The sequence below is a fragment of the Drosophila suzukii genome, chromosome 3 (assembly GCF_043229965.1).
Source record: "Drosophila suzukii chromosome 3, CBGP_Dsuzu_IsoJpt1.0, whole genome shotgun sequence".
NCBI classification, from domain to species: Eukaryota; Metazoa; Arthropoda; class Insecta; order Diptera; family Drosophilidae; genus Drosophila; species Drosophila suzukii.
Window position 1 is genome coordinate 15,857,700 of NC_092082.1, and position 19,737 is coordinate 15,877,436.

The 19,737-nt window shown below is 40.8% G+C and overlaps 3 protein-coding genes across 7 annotated transcripts in view; 2 read left to right on the forward strand and 1 right to left on the reverse strand.

Annotated features, from left to right (window-relative positions):
- The window catches only part of LOC108006842 (G-box-binding factor), a 30,562-nt gene extending 28,161 nt beyond the window's left edge, over positions 1–2,401 (forward strand). The window contains exons 3-4 of the mRNA XM_036814785.3: positions 512–849; positions 1,238–2,401. Of these exons, the coding sequence (XP_036670680.3) occupies positions 512–849; positions 1,238–2,087 (1,188 nt within the window). The 3' untranslated portion in view covers positions 2,088–2,401. The remainder of the gene's footprint in view (positions 1–511; positions 850–1,237) is intronic.
- A 6-nt stretch (positions 2,402–2,407) lies between these two features.
- On the forward strand, positions 2,408–3,609 carry eIF4E5 (eukaryotic translation initiation factor 4E5). 2 transcript variants are annotated; one of them, XM_017070396.4, is made up of 4 exons: positions 2,408–2,525; positions 2,615–2,989; positions 3,042–3,229; positions 3,284–3,609. In XM_017070396.4, the coding sequence occupies exons 2-4, from the start codon at positions 2,640–2,642 to the stop codon at positions 3,442–3,444; spliced, it is 699 nt and encodes a 232-aa protein (XP_016925885.3). In that variant the 5' UTR covers positions 2,408–2,525; positions 2,615–2,639; the 3' UTR covers positions 3,445–3,609. The 2 variants fall into 2 exon arrangements, with proteins under 2 accessions (XP_016925885.3, XP_070853123.1); XM_070997022.1 differs by having other exon boundaries at positions 2,457–2,989.
- An 85-nt stretch (positions 3,610–3,694) lies between these two features.
- On the reverse strand, positions 3,695–19,534 carry pbl (epithelial cell transforming 2 pebble). Of its 4 annotated transcripts, XM_017070438.4 has the most exons (12): positions 19,027–19,534; positions 14,891–15,104; positions 9,765–9,900; positions 9,576–9,682; positions 9,260–9,509; positions 7,718–9,082; positions 6,324–6,455; positions 5,916–6,251; positions 4,902–5,843; positions 4,728–4,838; positions 4,513–4,662; positions 3,695–4,453 (listed from the first exon to the last, which is right to left on the reverse strand). In XM_017070438.4, the coding sequence occupies exons 1-12, from the start codon at positions 19,055–19,057 to the stop codon at positions 4,325–4,327; spliced, it is 3,903 nt and encodes a 1,300-aa protein (XP_016925927.4). In that variant the 5' UTR covers positions 19,058–19,534; the 3' UTR covers positions 3,695–4,324. The 4 variants fall into 4 exon arrangements, with proteins under 4 accessions (XP_016925927.4, XP_016925928.3, XP_036670679.3 ...); XM_017070439.4 differs by lacking the exon at positions 7,718–9,082; XM_036814784.3 differs by lacking the exons at positions 14,891–15,104; positions 19,027–19,534 and adding an exon at positions 10,748–11,090.
- Positions 19,535–19,737: the final 203 nt, after the last annotated feature.

Consider the following 19,737-nt stretch of genomic DNA (forward strand, 5'->3'; position numbering starts at 1 on the left):
AATAAATTAAAGTCATCGGTTCAGATGCATTATCAAAGTGTCAAAGCAATGACCTGGCACATTGGGGCGAAGTCGCAAGAGTTGGTGTGGAAATGCGGGATGAGTTGGCCAGAAATGTATCTATCGATAATAATAACACTTATAAAATATAAACAATATTAAAAAAAAAAGAAATATGAAAACAAGAGAGGGATAGCTGGGATAATATATAAGCAAAGGAGTTTTAAAGAACAGATATCCTTGGAAGTTTTTTCTTACTTTGATATATTGATATAGCTTATAGGAAGGTTTTTTCACTAATATTACAAATTTCCATCCACGAATTATTATCATTCGAATTTTTAACGATTTCAAAGTGATAAAAAGGATAAGAAAAATAAGAAATCTCTATATGATATGTTTAATAAAAATCTCAGAAAGATTTCGGGACTTAATCTTTTTAGGAACATATTATAGAGACCAGTATTGCAATTCTCGAAAGTTCTATAAGCTAAGTAATCCTATATTTCAGACCGAAACCAATTGCGAGATGTACCGAGCGGTGATGGAGGAAGTGGCCCGCTTTTTCGAGCGCTACCAGGTGCAGCAGCAACTCCAGCAAACCCATCGCAATGGCGAGCAGATCGCCCGCTCCAAGAGTCTCCACCATGTCCACGGGGTGGGCAACATCTCCATGCAGAGCGATCCCCGAGATGATGACGCCTCGAGTGCCGGATCCGCTTCATATCTGCGCGCCCGGAGCAGTACCAATTTGGTGATGAATAAATCAATGCATGCCATGAACGAGGAGCATAATTACGAAACGATTGCGCCAGCTGGCAGCTATAATGCCTTTAAGGATTTTACCTGGTGAGGAGAAATTAGAAATTATAGTGGTTCATTACTAAGAGACTGACCAATTTGAATAAAATTAGGAATACAAAATTAGTTGATTAACTTTGTTGGTGTCTTAAATTGAAACTTTAATATAACTATCAGATACCAATACTTGGGAAAGTCACACAAATCACAAGAGTTTTGAAATCTTTTTTTAAATGTAATTTAAGGTGTCTAAAAGTATGCAACAATATATTTAAATCTGAGAATTCGTTGAGGAAGATGACTGTCCATTATTCTCTGCATACTTTTAGACACCTAAAATTAATCAATTTTGTTTCAATTTGATTCAAGTCAGTAAAGTCTCAGTAAAATAGAAGCTAATTGGAAATAAATAACCATATTCTCTCTTCAAAAATAGGCGTCGTTCCCCGAAGAAATCCGGAGGAAGTGGTGGCTGCAAGGCACGTCTTTCAGCTCCGGAGGCGGCCGAGGAGAAGCTGAACCAGGAGGCCTTCCGGTTGGCCAGAACCATCAGGAATCTGCTGCACACCTCGGAACAGCAGCCGGATCTCACGCAGCCGCGCCACTCGCTGGCCTCCATTTCATCGCTGCCCTCGGGAAATCATCGTCTGTGCAAGGGGAAAACCAGTTCGGTGATGACGCTGCTGACGCCACCATTGCACAATTCCACCAGCATCATGAATGCCACTCTGGAGGCTCCATCGCCGGCTGGGAAATCCAATGCGGAACTGATCTTTCTGCGGGCCAACAACATGAGGGACTCGAGGCTATCGCTGCGCAGCTCCACCGACAGTTCCGTGCATTCCACCATCTCCTCGACCGCATCCTCTTCCTCGAAAGTGGAAACGGATGAGGAGACCCAGACCCAGACCACCGCCAGCAATACAGCCATCAGCAGTAGTAGTAACAAGCCCACCAGCAACAAGCAGAGCGGTTCCAGTACTGAAGATGAGAGTGGTTTCAGTTCGATTAGCTCATTTCACGACGTGGGTTTGCCCTTGAGTTCCACTCTGATGAATGGAAACCAGAGACGTGTCTCCATGTCCTCGGATAGCAGGAATTCGACACTAAAATCTGGACTAAATATGGTGGGACTGCCCATGCAAACCCAGACTCAAATTCAAGTGCAGGTTCAAGCTCAGATTTCCAGCAGTCAATCGCCCTCGAAAACATATCGCAATGCGAATCGCTATCAGCGCTTTTCCACTTTATCAAACGAAGATGCAGCCGCTGTATTGTGGGTCTAAAAAGCTGAAAACCTATTTTCAAAAACGTTTTCGAAAGATTTTATCAATCTATATCTTTGAAAATTGTTTTTCAAATAGGTTCGAAACTTTATTTAATTTTGTATACCCCGTAGCTTCTTAGTTTTGTTTTTCTCTAGTGCCTCCGCTTAGTGTTTAGTTGACCACTTTAAATAAGTGTTTAATTTTAAATCCTACATGTTATCATTTACTTTTTTTAAGAACCAAGCGCGCATTTCTATGTTAACAATATGTAAATTTCGATTGTCTTAAGTTTTGCAGTATTTATAAATGAATAAAAAATAATTTATATTACATACCAGCATAGTATGCTATTTACTTAACGTCAAACAATGTCTGGCTGTCATTGTTAGATTTTCTTCTTTTCGATACGTTTCGTTTAGGTCTTGGAAAAATGTGCTAAAGTATTTTTGGTTAACCGTAAGCAATTCCCACTCGAATCGCAACAAAATTCGTTGAGACCCACAGCCGTTGAGGTCAACATATAAATTAAAGTAATCTGTTTGTAGCGAAAAAAAAATCATAACCAACATCATGGCCAGTGCACAAGTGCAGAGTTTCGAGTTCAAGGAGCAGCAGAAGGATCAGCATCAACAGCTAGAGAATCTGCAGAACCATCCGAACCAGGAAGGTGTGCCACCGGAAACCAAGAACCAAGAACTAATCGATGAAGACCTATACCATGTGGAGTACATACATCCCTTGGAGCATGTGTGGACTTTATGGTATTTGGAGAACGATCGATCCAAGCACTGGAAGGACATGTTGAACGAGATCACCCAGATCGACAGTGTGGAGACCTTCTGGAGCTTGTACTATACCATCAAGACCCCATCGGAGTTGAAGATTGGGTGCGACTACTCCATGTTCAAGAAGGACATTAAGTATGGGATAAGGTTTGACTTCTTTATAGATGTTATAGTACTCTTTCTTCAGACCCATGTGGGAGGACGAGGCTAACATAAAAGGAGGTCGCTGGCTGGTCACCGTGGGCAAAAGTGCCAAGTTGGAACTGGATCGCATTTGGCTGGATATTCTTCTAATGATGGTGGGCCAAACCTTCGACTATTCCGATGAAATCTGCGGCGCCGTGATTAATATACGCGCCAAGAGCAACAAGATCTGCAAGTTCCTCATATATCTTCCATCTCAATTGATTTAACAACTTGTCATTACAGCTGTTTGGACTGCCAATGGCAGCAACGAAATGGCCATTCTCGAGATTGGCCAGAAACTGAAGATGCTTCTGCAATTGCAATCCCATAATCTGCAATATCAACTTCATTCCGATGCAATGTGCAAAATCAGTTCGGGCGTCAAATCGGTTTACACTCTCTGAAAAGGGAGTGACAAGGTCCTCTACGTTATTATATTTGTATTTTTATACACCAGATTCGTACGTGTGGAAGATGAGATTGGCTTAGTGTTTATGAACGATTACTTGGAAGTGCCTAAACAAAATTGTTTGAATATCTAAATTAAAGCACAAAATTACTTATGCTTATTACTGGCATTTCTTGGGATATCTTTCATACATTCTTTGCCTACTCTGACCCCTTTTCCATTATTGCGAATAAAAAATGCATTGATTTTAAAATATTTATCTTTAATCATGATTCATATATTAACTTAAACATCATCATGCTTTGAATGCCTTACGACTTAGGGTCGTAATTGCCTACTCAAGCAAAATCGTTGAGTTTTTAATCAATATAGTAAGATAGGGTTTTTAAAAAATTTACTCAGTAAACATTCACAGCTTGTTGCGGTGTGGCGATCATCCGACCGAAACCCATTCGAATCGATCGTTCGGTGCGTGCGTGAATGCGATCCCTAGTCACTGCAATGAGTAGTTGGTTACATTTAGCGACGCGACACAATTATTCGGGCACGGGAGTACACATAAATGGAGAACTATTTACAAGTTAATCATGGTCAATCGATAGAAGCTCGGGCAAACGCTTCAACATTCGCGAGCTCCACATCGACAGGTGCAACTTAACAATACACTTTAAAATCTAAACAATATTGGACGCGTGATTATTTGTTTCTGGTTGTTTTGTGAGATTACGAATTCGAAGGTTGCATCAGCACTCGGACATGGGCCACCCATGCCCAAGTAATAGCACTGCAAGCGGAGTCTCTCTCCAAAAAGAGACTTCAAAAATGGAATACACAAATTGACTGCGGAGTCATCATTATCATCAGCAGCAGCAGCTCTAAATGCGGCCCACAACGGCCTTGTTTTTCCGCGTGGGTTGCACGGAGAGTGGCGGCACCACTAGTATCTCGGATCCCGTTGACGGCGAACTGCTTCGCATGCTTGCACAGTCCTCATCATCAACCTCCTAAGATGATACAATTAAATATTAGTTGCTGTCCATTTTGTATCTCTACTTTTACTCACATTTATATTCGTGCAGCTGGCCAAACGCATTTGGGCCAATTGAGAGGCGGGCGTCAGGGAGTTGGTGCTGCCAAAAGGCGATGTCATCATGGTGGAAACGGCTCGTTTCAGCTTATTGGGTGTCTTGTTGAAGGAGAAGGCACGACCCACCTGAGAGCAAAGTAAATATTTGATTTAGAAAGGTTGCAAATGTTGAATTAATTTCAAGAACCCACCTTGAGTCGCGTTTTGGCCGCCAGTTTGAAGGCCTTGCTCAGCGTGCTGACATTCACATCGCTTATGTCCACCTCCAGTTCCTGGGAGGTACGACAAATCAAGAGTTTGTCCTGCAATAAAGAATAATAACATAAATTACATAGCTCAAACTTATGTAGTAGTCTTCTACTAACCGCATCTGTTCGGCAGGTATGAGCTGCAATCTGGTTGCACAACTTCTTTACGTACACCGACTTGTCCGTCTCCTCGTCGCTGATCGTAAACGTATAAAGCTTCTCCTTATCGCCGCGCAGGAGTAATCCAAAAGCCCTTGGACTATCCGAGATGTCAATCACCAGCCGTATCGTATTCAGCGATATCAGCTTAAGATGCTTATGCGTCTTGGCTGTGCTCGGTGATTTTGCGGTATTAAATCCTTTGGAACGTCGCTTGCACAGCTCGATGGAATCGGAAAATAGGTACAGGACCAGGCTATCACCACGACCACTCAAAGAGTCGGAGAGCTCATTGACCTCGCATTTCAAGATGAAACTGCGGTTGGAACTCACTAAATGCGCCGGACAACCGTCGATATCATTGAATATATCAAAGATGGCCATGCGCGATTCGGTGCGCCTCTTGTCCTCGTTGATGTGCAGTGTCACCTGCTTGATGGCCTTCAGTGCCTCCTCCAATCGACTGTGATCCGCATTGCCGCTGCTCGTGTGCTTTAGGATGTCATTCAGCAGCAGACTGATACTGGGCAACCGCTGTACCGGCCGTATCATCAGATCCTGCAAGCCCTGACGTCCGCACTCCGGTTTCGTCTGATTAATCTTCAGGAAGGCGTGGAAACGCGGATATTCCCGATCGCAATACTGCAGTTGCTCCTTCATTTGCTCGAAGAAGTTAACGTACGGTGGATAGGCTTTGATCAGCTCGTCACGGTGTTGGATGATGATGTCACCAATGAGGCAATCCTCCCGCCAGTTGGCATGCAACTTGCGCAGATGCTCCAGCATACTCTGGTGAACCTCGTGGATGGGCAGAAAGTTGCCGAAGATGGTCTTGATCTCGGACTTGTTGAGCAGTGGATCATTGGTCTCGGCCAACTCCTCCAGTTTGTTTTTGAAGAGCTGCAAAGAGGGATGGAATTTATAAGTGAATTTGAATATTAAATTGGATTTCAATGGATTTTTTCAACCTACATTCAGTATGGTATCTAATATGCCCACATAGTTGGACTCTGTGGTATAGAAGTCCATGAAGTGGTTAAATCGCATCGATTTCTTGGCTGGTGTGGCATCACTCGCTTCCGGTTCGGCATGCAGCAGCTTTTCCGACTCCAGTTTGTCCGGACTGGAGGTACAGTCAAAGGACAGGTGACCGGCATCCGAGACGGAGGATCGTCGCTTTCCAGAGCCCAAGGGTGTGCCCTCCAGTGCGATGCGCTGCGAGAAACGCTTGCGTTTCCGCTTGTTAAAGCTAATGGGTAACGAGTCCCGACGATCTGTATTCGGCGTATTCGTAATGCTGTCCAAATACTACAAAAATAATAAAAAAAAGAACCAGTGTTAATATCAGCATGTAAGCAATTCTATAAGTGATCAACTTACGTCGCCAAACAGATAGTCCATCTCGTTGGCATAGCCATTCTGTATGGTATACCAGAACCAGTCTGATTTCAGGATGTGCGTGTGATTATTTTTGGGCTCCGGCTTTGTTGCAGTTGAGTGCTCTTCGACCACCTGAACGGCAAGAAACAAGACGATTAATTCTGTTGATCCAGCGTTTAGTACTTAAATGAATGTGCTAGATCGCAAAAAAATGTTTTGTTTGCTGCCTAATTTAGATTATATACAAAATGAAGTCAATCAAGCATCTATATAGATGGTATATATAGAGAGATATAGGTCGGCACAGCAGCAGCAGCAGGCACAATAAATTTTTGAACACATTCATCAAATGCAAAAAGGCTAAACAAAACATTTTTAGTGCACATTTTTGGCAGCAATTTGAAACGGCAAAGATCTTGGCGAACGAAACGAGGCAAAAGTGTGAAGCTACGGAACATAAATGCAAATTGTTTTGCTCCGCGAACGAGTAACATTTGTGTAAATATTTGTTAGTTCATCAAGGTATTATTATTATAATTCACCCAAATGCGAAAGAATCGCAATCGCTTGTGCTAGACGGGTTAAGGTTTGCTCGATTTCATTCTTCCCTCCATTTGTATTATTGTTTCAATCTATTTATCTACTTTGTTTTCAAGTTTTCAAGGCATTTTTAACATTTATTCAAGCTGAACGAAAGTCTGTCTATAACCGGTGTGTGGGGTGTGTGTTTTGTGTGTGGCAAATAAATGTTATTCCAATATTTATTGTGCTGCTGTGTTTGGTTGTATATTTTTTATAATGTGCGCTGGCCAGAAAAAAATAGTGAGTAAGACCGTAGGAAACCAAAGTTATTTACAGAAGAAATTCCAGACACCGCACCAAATTAGATGTTATATGGGTTGTGACTTAAGCTACAGCATAACCATTAAATAACAATTAACAAAACATTAGGGATTTGGGATGGAAGGTGGGTGATTGATGGAAAGCGGGGAACTGAGGATAATCGCGGCGTACAGCAACTGAAATAATGTTAAAAATGCTCGAACATAGTTTATTGAACTCAATAAAAACATGGAAGAGAGGCGAATCCAATTTTATAGAATGAAATGTAGCTATGAAATATGAAACACAGAAGAAATTCACAAAACTTGAGCTGGAAAAGGTGTAGAAAAATGTTAGATCATGAAATATGATGTTATATTCGATGAATGATTAGTTCTTTTTAGAAAAAATGGATAACTTGAGCATTTCTAATTGGTATACTCAATTTAGGACCCCTTATTAAAGATCTTTAAAATGTTCAAATCCTGCCACTTCAAAATCTTTGCCGTTTCGAAGTCTTTTCTTCTAATAGAAAGATTCTTTAGGAAAACACTTATGAATTTCAAAAGTACCATTGGTATGGGTTCTTCTTTATGGGCGGGGCTGTATCGCCTCGTTGTCGACTCTTCGGGAGTCTTAATTACTAGCACCGAGCTATGTACAGCGATCGATGTCGATAATATGGGAGATGACGATGATGATGATGGTGGCATGGCAGGCGTGACGGCAGCAGCACAGAAAGCAAATGTGTGGGAGGACGTATCGTTGACATCCAAAGTGGCAGTGGAACTGGTAGGATTCGGGATGGGATTTGGGGTGGGAGTGGTTGGGTTAGTTAGGGTCAAAGCGGAAACAACGCCGGAGACGGGGCCAAAGAGTCGCTTGGCAGTTTTAGGCGTGGCTGTAGATCTGAGCTTGGGGGCTTTGGGGGTCTTGAAACCACTATCCAGGAGGGTAGCACATTCCGGAGTGCCGTCGATACCTCTATCCGTCCTGCGACTGCTACTTCTCGTCATCCTGCCGCAAAAGCTGCGCAGCTTCTCCTTGACTGGCTTTCTAATGGACTCATTGAGGGTCAAATTTATGGAGGAGGCCAGTGAGCAAATGGAATTATCAGCTGCCTCGCTGCCAATGAAACTGGAGGCATCGGCCACGGAACTGCGGCGTGGTCGTAAGGTCTTCATCAGTGGCTCGGCCACAAAACTCACGGATCGCCGAAGGGTCCTCGAAATGGATCCAGTGCGTATGAGTTTGGGTTTCTTTGTGCTCGCTGGCAGCGCAAAGGAATCCACTGACATCAGGGACACATTGTCGAAGCTATCCCGCTTGCGCTTCAAATCATTCTCCGAAGCTGGCACATCATCTGACTCCAGGTCACACTCGTCAATAGCTTTTAGTATAGGTGAAATATTCTGGGTGGTGCTCTCAAAGTCCAGAACAATTCCATCCATTTCGGGTGAACTTAGGGGAGTGGCAGCTTTTAAACTTGTTTTTATTTTACTGGTCTTTGGCGTGCTGGCCTGGACATCTTCCTCGCCCTCGGGTTCTTTTGCAGCTTCCTCCACTTTGGGTTTCTGTTCCTCCTCCATATCTTCTTCATCCGATTCAGGCAACTGATCATCTCCAGGGTTTCCTATATCAGCCGCCTCCACAAAGAGGCGTTCGTCAAAGTGTATGTCATCCTCGTCCTCAAAGGCTTGATTCTCCTTTTGCTCATGCTCTAGATCATCCAGATCCAGTGCCATTCCCTTGTCCGTTTCCTCCTCCTTTTTGATTTCAGCCTGCTCAAGATTCTCAGTCTGCCGCTGCTCTTCGCCCTCCGCCTGCGATGAACTACTGCCTGGGTTTTGGGATTCGGGTGGATTAATTAGGGTGCTTGGGTTAGTATCTGTGCTATTGCTAGTGCTTGTAAATACTGCGCCCGTATTGGGCATCACCTGGAAGACACACGGATTAGGTTTTTTGGTGGGTAAAGAAAATCAGCCGTTCAGGACGGCAAAAAAGCAGAAAGTACAGCATTAATTATATCAAGCATGCAAACTACAAACTCCAAACTACCCAAAAAAAAAAGAAGCTTGCATCTTAGCATTTAGTAATAGAAATGGTAGACTCACGACATGTGAGCACTCCGGATCGTCGAGTTCGGCGCAAACGCCTCCGTTCTCTAAAAGTACATCCACCATGTGCTGATGCTCCTCGGCGGGGAAGCCAAAGAAGCAAATCTTCTGGCCCTCGAAGGCCTTCAGACGATGCGTCTTGGTGAAGCCCTCCTGCGTGGCGTCGAACTCCAGGGAATTGCGATCCGCCCAGGCGGCAAACACCCAAGCAGGACGAACCACGGTCAACCGAAAGGTTTTGGCGTACCTGTAAGGGAAGATTTTCAGATTAAAACCATCTGTTTACTGTGTACATTATGATTTTAGAACTCACTGGTACTTTTCGCCGCCACTGTGATTGCAAATCAAATGCGTGGTCTTTGTGTTCAGGTCCTTCTTGATGCAGCCGCCCATGGAGTGAATGAGATTAACCAGCTTGGTCTGCGGAATAAATATTTCAATATTTTAAAAATTAGTTTTAACTTATGTAGAGGAGAGTCGACTGGACTCCACTCCCACTCACCAGCTCATCCTTCTTTCGTATGCCCGTGAAGCAAGTGACCACGCCGCGCATCGCGTAATTATAAATGGGCCGCGAGTTCTGGCCCAGTGTCTGTTTCATCTCGGCCGCGTACTTCAAAGCCGGCGGTCCAAGAATACTGCAAGTGATATAAAGGGAGAAGCAATTAAATATTTATGTGGCACACTTTTGAGTTATGCAAGGCAATCTGGTTTTTATGTCCCAATTGACCTTGGTAGTTGCATTCGCAATGGCCATAATTTATTCCGAAACGGTTGGGTATCGGTAACGTTTTCGGTATCGGTATATTCCTTGCCCGATCGCATTCCGAACACAAATGATTCCGCTTAATTGAACTTTGACTGGAAGAGCCAACTGATCTGACTGACTAAGGGCTCTTTTGTTTACCATTGCGGACAACGACAGCTGTTGGGATAGCCAGCCCATCCTCAATCCATTCCCTACCGATTCCATTCCGCATCCCAACTGGCAAAAGCCGGAAGTTCTTATAAACAAATCAATCGAGCGGAAGCTGACGCAGCATGACATGTCGAGCATTGTTTGCCACATTTCGTATGCACTTTGTGGGCGTAGGGGGATGTATTTATGATACTTAAAATGTGTACATTTATTTATGTGGCTCATCAAGGCGTAATTATAATTATGGCCGGGAATTCAAAAACAATTCGCCATGCATGCATTGAGTAATGCTTTTGATTTTCGGTAAAAATTTATGAATGATTCTTTGGTATGGAATCTTAAGGGGGAGATATGCATGGATAGCTCGGCTAAGGATTTGTATTTTAAAATAAGCATTCAAAACTTGTGAATAAGGCATTCTATTCTTAGGAATCTTGGATTTTATTCTATTTTTGTTTCATATTTTTTTGCAAATTCCAGGGATTTATTTAATAGATTCAAGCTAAGAGAAAATATGGTTCTTTTGTACCTAACACTCATGATTAGTTATTTTGATTGACACTCACAGTTTCCACCTTCCTTTTGCAGTTTTCTCCCCTGGTTCCATTTTCACTTGATCTTTCACTTTCTCAGACTTTTCTCAGGTGGACTTCCTGTAGTTTTTTTCACTTTCACTTCTTCTATCTCATAGAGTCATCTACTATCATATCATTTTACATTTGCTTTTACACATTTCACCCACAATTCTGGCTGTTTGGTTCAGTTAACCTGACCAACAAAGGAAGATTTCCATATGCTCAAATATTTGTCGCGGGCAAACGGAACGATTTGGTCTGATTCAGAGCACCAGAATATGAATAAGTTGGGACATATAGCCCGAGGAGGAACCGAGCGACAAGAGTTTATGATTCTATCCGGGCAACTAAACAAACACAACTGCCAGCCTCGTTGCTTGGGAAAATTATTGAATAAACGATGAGGCGGCAGCGAGCGAGTGGAAAATGGAAATAGAAAATGCCTGACATGCCAGGCGGTCCACCCTCTCGGCTCCTTCCCCCCCTCTGCTCCTCGGTTTTCCCCACTTTTCAGCTTGTTCTCTCCTCATCACTTAATGTGGCACATAAGTGGCAAATGCTATACAAGCGTGATATATTCCTATAAGAAGTGCAAACATCTCTCTCAGCTGGAGAATGTGCAAATTACAGAGAAAAAGAGTCATAGGGATGTTTTAAAACAAGAACATTTCCAAAGATCAGAAATCCTATAAAATTATTATATTGATAAATCATAAATATTTCTTTAAAATAATACGACTTTGATATTTTTTCTGTGGTCATATTGACCTGGTTATTTTTACTGAATTTTAAATATCCAATATGCATCATTGTTTGCCATTTTAAAAAATATATATATTTTAAGCTTAACTGTATTTAAAACCCAATTATAAGAATACATATTTACCTACAAAACTTTGATCAGTAAACCATTGTAACATTTTTCTCTGTGTACAATATAAACGACTGAAAGAGAGGTGACAGTAAACAAAGAATTCAAACGGAGACAGGTGAAATGCAAAGAGAGTTGAGCCAAACAAATATTTAAGCAGCAGCAGCGAGAAAAGCAATGAAATTCCACAGAACAATTAAATATTTCTCTTTGGGATCCAAGGAAAACCCAGGGAAATTCTGCTGCCTAGTCAAAGCATAAAAATGCGCCGCGCGTGCTCGACAACCATTTTATACGAGATGATCGGATTGGAGTGGATCGGAGGATCTTGGGATCTGGGGGTTTCGGCCTCGACAATGGATGATCTGCCATATCTAGGAACTGACGATTCTTTTGTAAAGTGCGCCGATCTTTGACTGAACATGGGGCACTCGAACTTTGCGAGGGTCAAAACTATAGAACAGTCAATGACATGTCGTTCGCGGACTCTTTCTCGTTCTCCCTCAATTAATAAGCCATATCAAAACTTATAAATTATATACTCGCCCGCAGAAATACAATAAATATTTAAATATATGTAGGCACAGCAGAGCACAGATCTTATAAATGCCTCAATAAAAACGTATAAATTCTGATCTTTTTTTTTGCGATTTGATATATATTTTTTTTGTATGTCAAAGAATTTCCGTTTTTTTTCCAAACGCTGCTTTCAACACTTTCGACTTGATTTGACATCGCCCAATTTGAATATACACGAATTCCTATAGATTCTTGGCGCCAAGAGATTGCTGCAATGCCACCTCCTCAATTTGATTCAGAGGAAACTTGGCCAATGGCACCAGAGATTTAGCTTCCCAAGAGATTCACGCAAAAAAAAAGTATGTGAAATAAATAAAAACAAAAACGATTCATTTCAATTTCTGTAGAAGAAATACTATTTGAAATTGTCATGTCAGCGTTTTATTTGTTTATATTTTTAAGTTAATTTTCGTGCTCAGCTCGCTATGTCCCCAAAATAGGCAATGAAATGCTCAGAGACTTCCCCCATTATGCGAATGGATCGGTCCTATGATTCAGAATATATATCCATGCTGGGAACAACGATTAAAAAGATCTTTGGGGCATCATTTTGGGCGAGGTTAAGTGGCCGTTAAAGTGCCTTCGGTCATTCTTTCCACTTTTCTGGGATTTCTCAGAATGTCTCATTAAAATTTCTTCGGTTTCCCATTGAGTTTTGTGTACTTTTAATCGGAACTGCTTTTGTGCAATAAAAGGTAGTACTTGTGCAGTAATTAAAATTGTACGTTGTATAATATTTTCCTAAAAGAAAATCATAGGAAAATTTCATTTCATTCTATTAATGTGTTTTATATTCTTCAGATTGTTTATTTATCATTGATGTTTTAAGATGTGCAAGCATTTAAGAACATATATTTGGAGATTATCTTTGAATTAAAAACAAGATAATCCTGTTTGCATCTCTGTTTATTTTAAGGGATAAACCAAGAAACAACTTTGTCAAAACAGAGAAAATATTTTGATATGTTATATAAATTTTAATGATTAAATTCAGAGCACCTGTAATAAACAGTCACGATTTATTCCTATCAACTGACAAAAACAAACTATGAAAGTGCATATTTGTTTAAAAAATAAACAACCCAGGCTGCAAATAAACTTTCCGCGTAGTCTTTTCTAAGTGATAAACAAATTCCAAATTTAATTCCAGTTTATGTTCTTCTATAAGCGAATATCAATTAAATTTATAGATGGAAAGCTACAATAAAAAAAAATGTGAAACATGAAATATAATTAGCTCAGAGGAAAAACAACTTTTAGGCAACTCAGCTTTGTTTTATTTTCCGCTCATTTAGCAAGCACAAGAAAAGTGGTGAAAAACAAATACAAATTGCAATAACAAAACGAACCGAAACATGAATGAAAATCTATGAAATAAATAATAATTCTAAATGGGAAGAGAAGAAGCTTCTTTTTTTGCGCCTTTTTTTCGCCATTTTCCCCCTGTTTCCTTACAAGCAGAGCGTGTTGGGAAAACATGAAACGGAAAAACAGACGCCCACCGACCCCTCTAATTCATAACAACTTAAACGCACTTGGTGACCTCCAAAAAAACAAAGATCGTAAATAAATGCTAACCAAACTATGGCAAAATTATGGCTAATCACTAATGAGACAGGGCAGAGGTGGGTCCCCAAAAAAAAAGACAACAAAATGGGGAAGAGTTCTAGGGGGTGGGACCAAAAGCGTGTATGTCATTTGGGGCTATTACTACGCAGCAGGCAAATTAATCAAGCGTGCAAAAAACCAAGAAACGAACCAAACAAAACCGGACCGAACACATATAGAGCAGAAGAGCAAACATTTGCGCAAGTTTCAAATTCGACAACAATTTGTAGCAAGCGAAAAATTATTGGAAAGCTTACTGCGACGTGTCGAAGTAGGAGATACCCTTTAACTAGGATTATTAGATTTATTTTTAACATTTATTCGAAGGTTTTCTTTGAAGGCCAGGGCTACCCATTTTTTAAACTTATATTTGAGTTATAAATAAGAATTCTTACTAATTTGAATGTTTTTACAAGCAACAAAATACTGTTTACATAAAACAGGTGCAGTCTTTTCGTATTCCTTGAAAACGCATTTCAACATAACTCTAAATTTTTTGTTTATTGTAAGTGAAAACTGGTAATCTATAGATTTTCTTTATTGCTATCATTACAGCCGTTTTATAAATGGCCAAAATCGATAAAGATATTATTGAGATTAGTTTATGCATATCGAAAAGTGCAATTACCTTTTCTAGAAATACATTTACGTCAGAAATTTATAAACACAGACAAATTGAAGTGTGTGGCTGGGAAACACCCTGTATTTATAAAGTGTTTATTCATTAGAGAAAGGGTATAGAATCGGAAGGAGCTGCTCTGGTATATCTGGCGCATGGCTGACGCTGTCAATCTTGGAATCGGTGGTATCTTAAGGGGGAAATTGGAGAGGAGGCAGTATACCCGTGCGTGTGTCTCGATTTCAAACTCATTTTGCTGCGGCTCAGCATGATAATGATGGCGATGATAATGGCTCTTGACTGGGCAAAAAGTGGGTTGACAGAAGAACAGGAGAAGGGGGCGGACAGCTGGCCACATGTGACAGATTGGTGGCCACCCGTTTTGTCTAAATTAAGCAGACTTCTTGCTCTCCTGGTTCCACCGGGTTTATTATTAGTTCGGGTGACTAGTACTCACCATTCCTTCTGCTTGTGTATCGCCTCAAAGCTGGCACCCTCGAAGTCGTCGAGCACGTAGAAGGTCCGCCAGTCCGACTCCCCGATGATGTCCAGACCCGTGTCCGAGGTTACGATGGGCAGGCCAAAGGATTCGGCTGCCTGCAGCGTGTCCGCATCCTGGCCAACGGCCCCCACCAGGCAGATTCGAGTGGGCAGCGTTGTAATGGACATCTCTGGTGGGCGAAACAAATGGAAAAAACATTAGAAAATCAGAAATCGGGCATTGTGTGCTCTTAGAACCCAGAAATAGGCGATGGTATGGTGTTAAGTGCATGTCGGACATAAATCAAGCAAATAAATGCAGGTCAATGGGATGGGTCGAATTGGGGATTTCCTGGAGTGCCTTACTAGGTAAAAACTATAGAGAATATAATAAAAAATCAGTTGAATAACTAGTAAACTTTATTTCCTACCAAAAACCAACACTTCTTTAACTAGTTCTTTACTTTTTGTAAAGAAATTTGGATTCTTTAGTATTTCCCAACTTAAGAACCCATACACCTCCAACTAACTATTGTTTACAGGGGACTGGAAAAAAGATTTTGTTTGATTTATGGCTATTCTGTGGATTTGTTTGTTTATGCAATTGAGTGTGAGTGCCAGACAGGAAAAAAGAAAAGAGATCGAGGGAAAATTGTGCAAAATAAAACAAAGAAAGGCGAAGAAACATAGCACAGCGACTAACGAAAATAGAACCCCTTGAGGATCTAGAATTGGAGGATGGTCAGCAAAATCCCCAGCAATGCGCTGTCGATCATTAAGCAGGAAAATTGCGAGCTGTTGACATCAATTTTAATTGTGCCGATTCCTTTTGGCCGCCGAAAAGAGCGACCTTCGTTCGCATACTTAGTTTTTGACACACCACGAAAGTAGGGTATGCGAAGTGAGAAGAACGCAAAATACTAGGGCTAGAAAATGTTTTCAAGTGCAAATCATTTACCCCCAATCGACATGGACACAACACATGGAAGAAGGCCACTGGCGGCGGCGGGCGGCTTTGTTGCATTAATTTTATCCAGAATTGTGCAGCTGTAACCGATGCCAATTGCATATATGTATCTATACATCTGTGAACCAGCACTTGTATCCGTATCTGTATCTGGCGAGACATTCGCCACTTGTGCAATTGAACAAAGTCCAGGAAACTGCAGAGGAAGAACTGCAGTTCGTGTCGTCTTCTCCCTCTGACGTTTCGGTATTTTCAGATAGATAGATATTCCAGATATGCATTCCCAAAGCAAGCGATAAACAATGCAATTTACCTAATGGACATCACCGGGATTTATGAACTAACAAAATGTTTATAAGGTAAGAATATCTCAAGAATGTGGTATCTAATAAAATTTTTGATAGGGAATGTGCATCCAGGGAATGCAGAATTTATGGGAAATTTATATAGCCATTAAGAGATGTTCACACATTTAATACTATATAGCTTCTTGTTTGATTTATGTGCTCCCATATCATTTGATGTATTCCAAATAATAAAATTCATTGTGTAAATCTATACAGCAATATTTTTTAGGATTGTTTATGATTTCCGCGAATGGTAATTAAATAAATATTTTAGCAACACGACAGTTAATGTTTTCCACTGAAACTGATATGATTTTGAGTTCGTGGTAATGTTCCCGCACCTTTTTCAAGTGTTTTTCAATGTCTGCATGATTCACGCAAGTCGGTACCCTACTTAGGTGTCCCTCTTACTAAAGCAATATTATTCCTGCTGCTTTTGCCAAACTTCAACCCTTGAAACGAGTACCTGGAGGGCTTATCTGGGACTCCGTGAATACCTGTGAAATCCTCGTACACCTGACACAAGGCAGCCTGTCGGAGCTTCGCCTGCTTGACCTCATCGGCGGCGGCATATGTGAAATAGGAGGAGGATTGTCGCTGAACCGTGACCACTTTGTTGCTCTTTTTGACCAAGTGGCTTCCAAAGTTGAACTGAACGAGCGGTAAGTGCAACATTTTTCCCGAGGATCCTCGAGGATCGGACTCTAAAACATAACTAAACGCAAGACGGTCTCAGAGAACCCCTGAAATCGCATTTTGCATAGCCACAGGTGGTGGCTCAGGTTGTGAGGAAGGTACATAAATAAAGTAAGGATGGTAAGCAAAATTTCCGAATGTGGGAAAAGTGCAGAAACTCACAGGTGGCGGCCACCATTTTTCGTCATTCGGGAATTTCCTTCCTTTCTGCCTGAGCAAAATCTGCTGTTGTTATATCTTCTCTGCCTTTTTCCTCGCTGGCTGCCTGCCAGATACATAATGAAAAACTAATTGAGTGGCATCTGAGAAATGAAAAGCCATTGGAGAAAGAGGGCTGTATGGGTTTGTATGGGCGGTCAGCCGCCCTACACAGTAAAAAAAATATCCTTTGAGAATCATTGTAAGTTATAATGACTATAACATACCAAAAAAAGTTTTTTGATTGATATATCTTTTGATAAGTCATCATAAATTTGCTTCTAAATTAAACTAGTTTACAAATTTTAAAAACTTTATAAAAATGTTTTATATTTCAATCCCCACATTAACATGTTATAGTTGAAATTAAGGACATTAAATGCAAATATTTTTCGCTGTGTAGCAGATTTTGTCAAACAGCACAGACAGTCATCAAAGAAACATCTTGTCTTGTAATAAAATTACGTATCCCCCGGAAGCCTTGACGTAGAAAAAGAGCAGATCCGAAGGTCTGCGGGGCATGTAAAATGCCATTAGCATTGAGGGACGGAAAACACGGACTACAGACTATATAGTCATAGTTTATATAGGCATGTGCGGCCTGTCAACATGTGTAAAAGGAATACGAGGTAAGCGATCAGCGGGGTAGCTAAATCAGCCGGTAAAAACAGAGACGAAAAAAGTGGAAAGTAGGGATCAAGGATCCTGCTCAAGGAGAAGAAGAAGAAAATGGAGAGAACAGGAAGAGCGGGATAAGATCTTCCTACCTGAGGGAAATATCAGAGCAGACAGAAAAGTATATACAGTTATCATCTGGAAATGTTCTCAAAAGTATGTACATTTTAAAGCTAAACAACATCAAAGGAGTGATTCCATGTTGTTTTCCTGATTATAAAACCTAACCAAATTATAAACTTTTAATTGATATTTATGCGTTATTTGTGCTTCAAATTCAGGCACAAAACTCATTTAATTATATTTTTATTTGTTTATTCCGCCCGCTGGAAAAATTCCTTCCACACAACATATTTACACGTATTTTTAAGGCGTTAACCTTTACATTAGATATGAACTAAATGCCCTATAACAGGCAAAACGTTAATGATTGACTGGAAAACGAAAATTTAATATTTTGAATTATTTTAGATAAAATTAGTCATTTTTATTTTCAGTAATATTTAAAAACAGATTTGTTTTATGATTTAAACTCAGAGAAATTAAATATTATTTACTTAGTTCAATGCGTCATTTTAAATAATCCTAACCCGTTGGAATGTTTTTAGGGAACTTAATTTTCAAAGATAACACATAAGCAAATTGCGAATTTCTACACACATTTAATTGACAAATGATATGTTTTTCGTATGAATTTTAAATGAAATAATTCTGATTTATGTATTTCAATCTCAAAACTAGGACTCCATTCCCTAGCTAAAAAAGGCTAAAAAGGCATCACTGATAACAGGAACTGATCACTTATGTTGTTGTTGCCTATCCTTATTTTACTCTCACTACAGTTAGGGCGCCTCAGTTCTTGTTGTTATTGTGATGCTCGGTACAGTGCCGGCGGAGAGAGGGAGAGAGTGAGGGGAAAAGAAGAGAGAGGGGAAAAAGCAGACATTTATGCGATAAATATTTTCTACACCGAAATAAATTCTGAAAATAAGATTAAAAAATGAACGACGCGTTGCCGTAGCTTTTTTGGTCACACGCATACATACAAATAAAAACATGTACTTATAGTCTTGATTTTTTATGAGGATCTTTTGGCCCCGAATGTGGTTTCACCCCGCTCCACCCCCTTTGCGACCACCCTTCGGGCGACATTGAAAAATGAAATATTCGCGGGGTATTTGGACCTGCCACGCCCCCCGGGCCGACAGAGCCCCCTCTTTCGGTACTCACCGCACTTCGATTGCTCTTCAATGGTCTCCATTTCGAGGGATCTTCTTTTTTTTTAAAGGCGAATAATTCGTGGAACATACACAAAAAGCAACACCAACACACTCAAACACAAAACGAACGCACAAGGAGACAAATAATTCGTTTGTACTCGATTCGTTTATTTATTTTCATTAACTCGACGCTGTTTTTGAGCATTTAGCGGGCATCTTAATGTTCTTGCTTTCTTCTTTTTCAAATAACTCAATTAAAAAGCGGCGCGCAAAGTCTCAAATCCTCACGCACACACACACACACATACGCGCAAAGGCAGAGTCGCCCTGTTTTCTTCTTGTTGTTGTCCCGACTCCGCGTACCTGTTTAAACAATTGAACTAACAAAATGATAAACAATCTGGGCGAATTGCACTCGAAGGGCACGCGTCAACGGCTGCGCGTCGGAATTACAAATCAAAACTCAACGGCCAAGCACGTCCGGTTCGTTTTAGTTTTCGCTGTTGTGCCGCGCGGTGTGACCGCAGCGGGGGCGCCAAAAAATACCATCGAAGGGTTAGGGAAAAATACCGAAACGAGTTGGCGGCGATATACGGTCTTACATAAAGAGGTTTTTAAATCCATATGCTATTATTTAATATTTAAATTAATATTCAAAAACATTATAGTGCACAGCCTCTTTCGCAAGGCACAACTTAAATTAACAAATTAAGTTCTGTAA

Bases quoted from the DNA above. Each gene is read 5' to 3' on its own strand.
- eIF4E5 (XM_017070396.4), top strand. From the start codon at position 2,640: ATGGCCAGTGCACAAGTGCAGAGTTTCGAGTTCAAGGAGCAGCAGAAG. The intron at 2,990-3,041 runs GTATGGGATAAG...CTCTTTCTTCAG, and splicing joins ATGTTCAAGAAGGACATTAA to ACCCATGTGGGAGGACGAGG. The intron at 3,230-3,283 runs GCAAGTTCCTCA...TTGTCATTACAG, and splicing joins CGCCAAGAGCAACAAGATCT to CTGTTTGGACTGCCAATGGC.
- pbl (XM_017070438.4), bottom strand. From the start codon at position 19,057: ATGGAGACCATTGAAGAGCAATCGAAGTGCG. The intron at 5,844-5,915 runs GTAGGTTGAAAA...CCCTCTTTGCAG, and splicing joins TATTAGATACCATACTGAAT to CTCTTCAAAAACAAACTGGA. The intron at 4,663-4,727 runs GTGGGTTCTTGA...CTTTGCTCTCAG, and splicing joins CGGCCAAAACGCGACTCAAG to GTGGGTCGTGCCTTCTCCTT.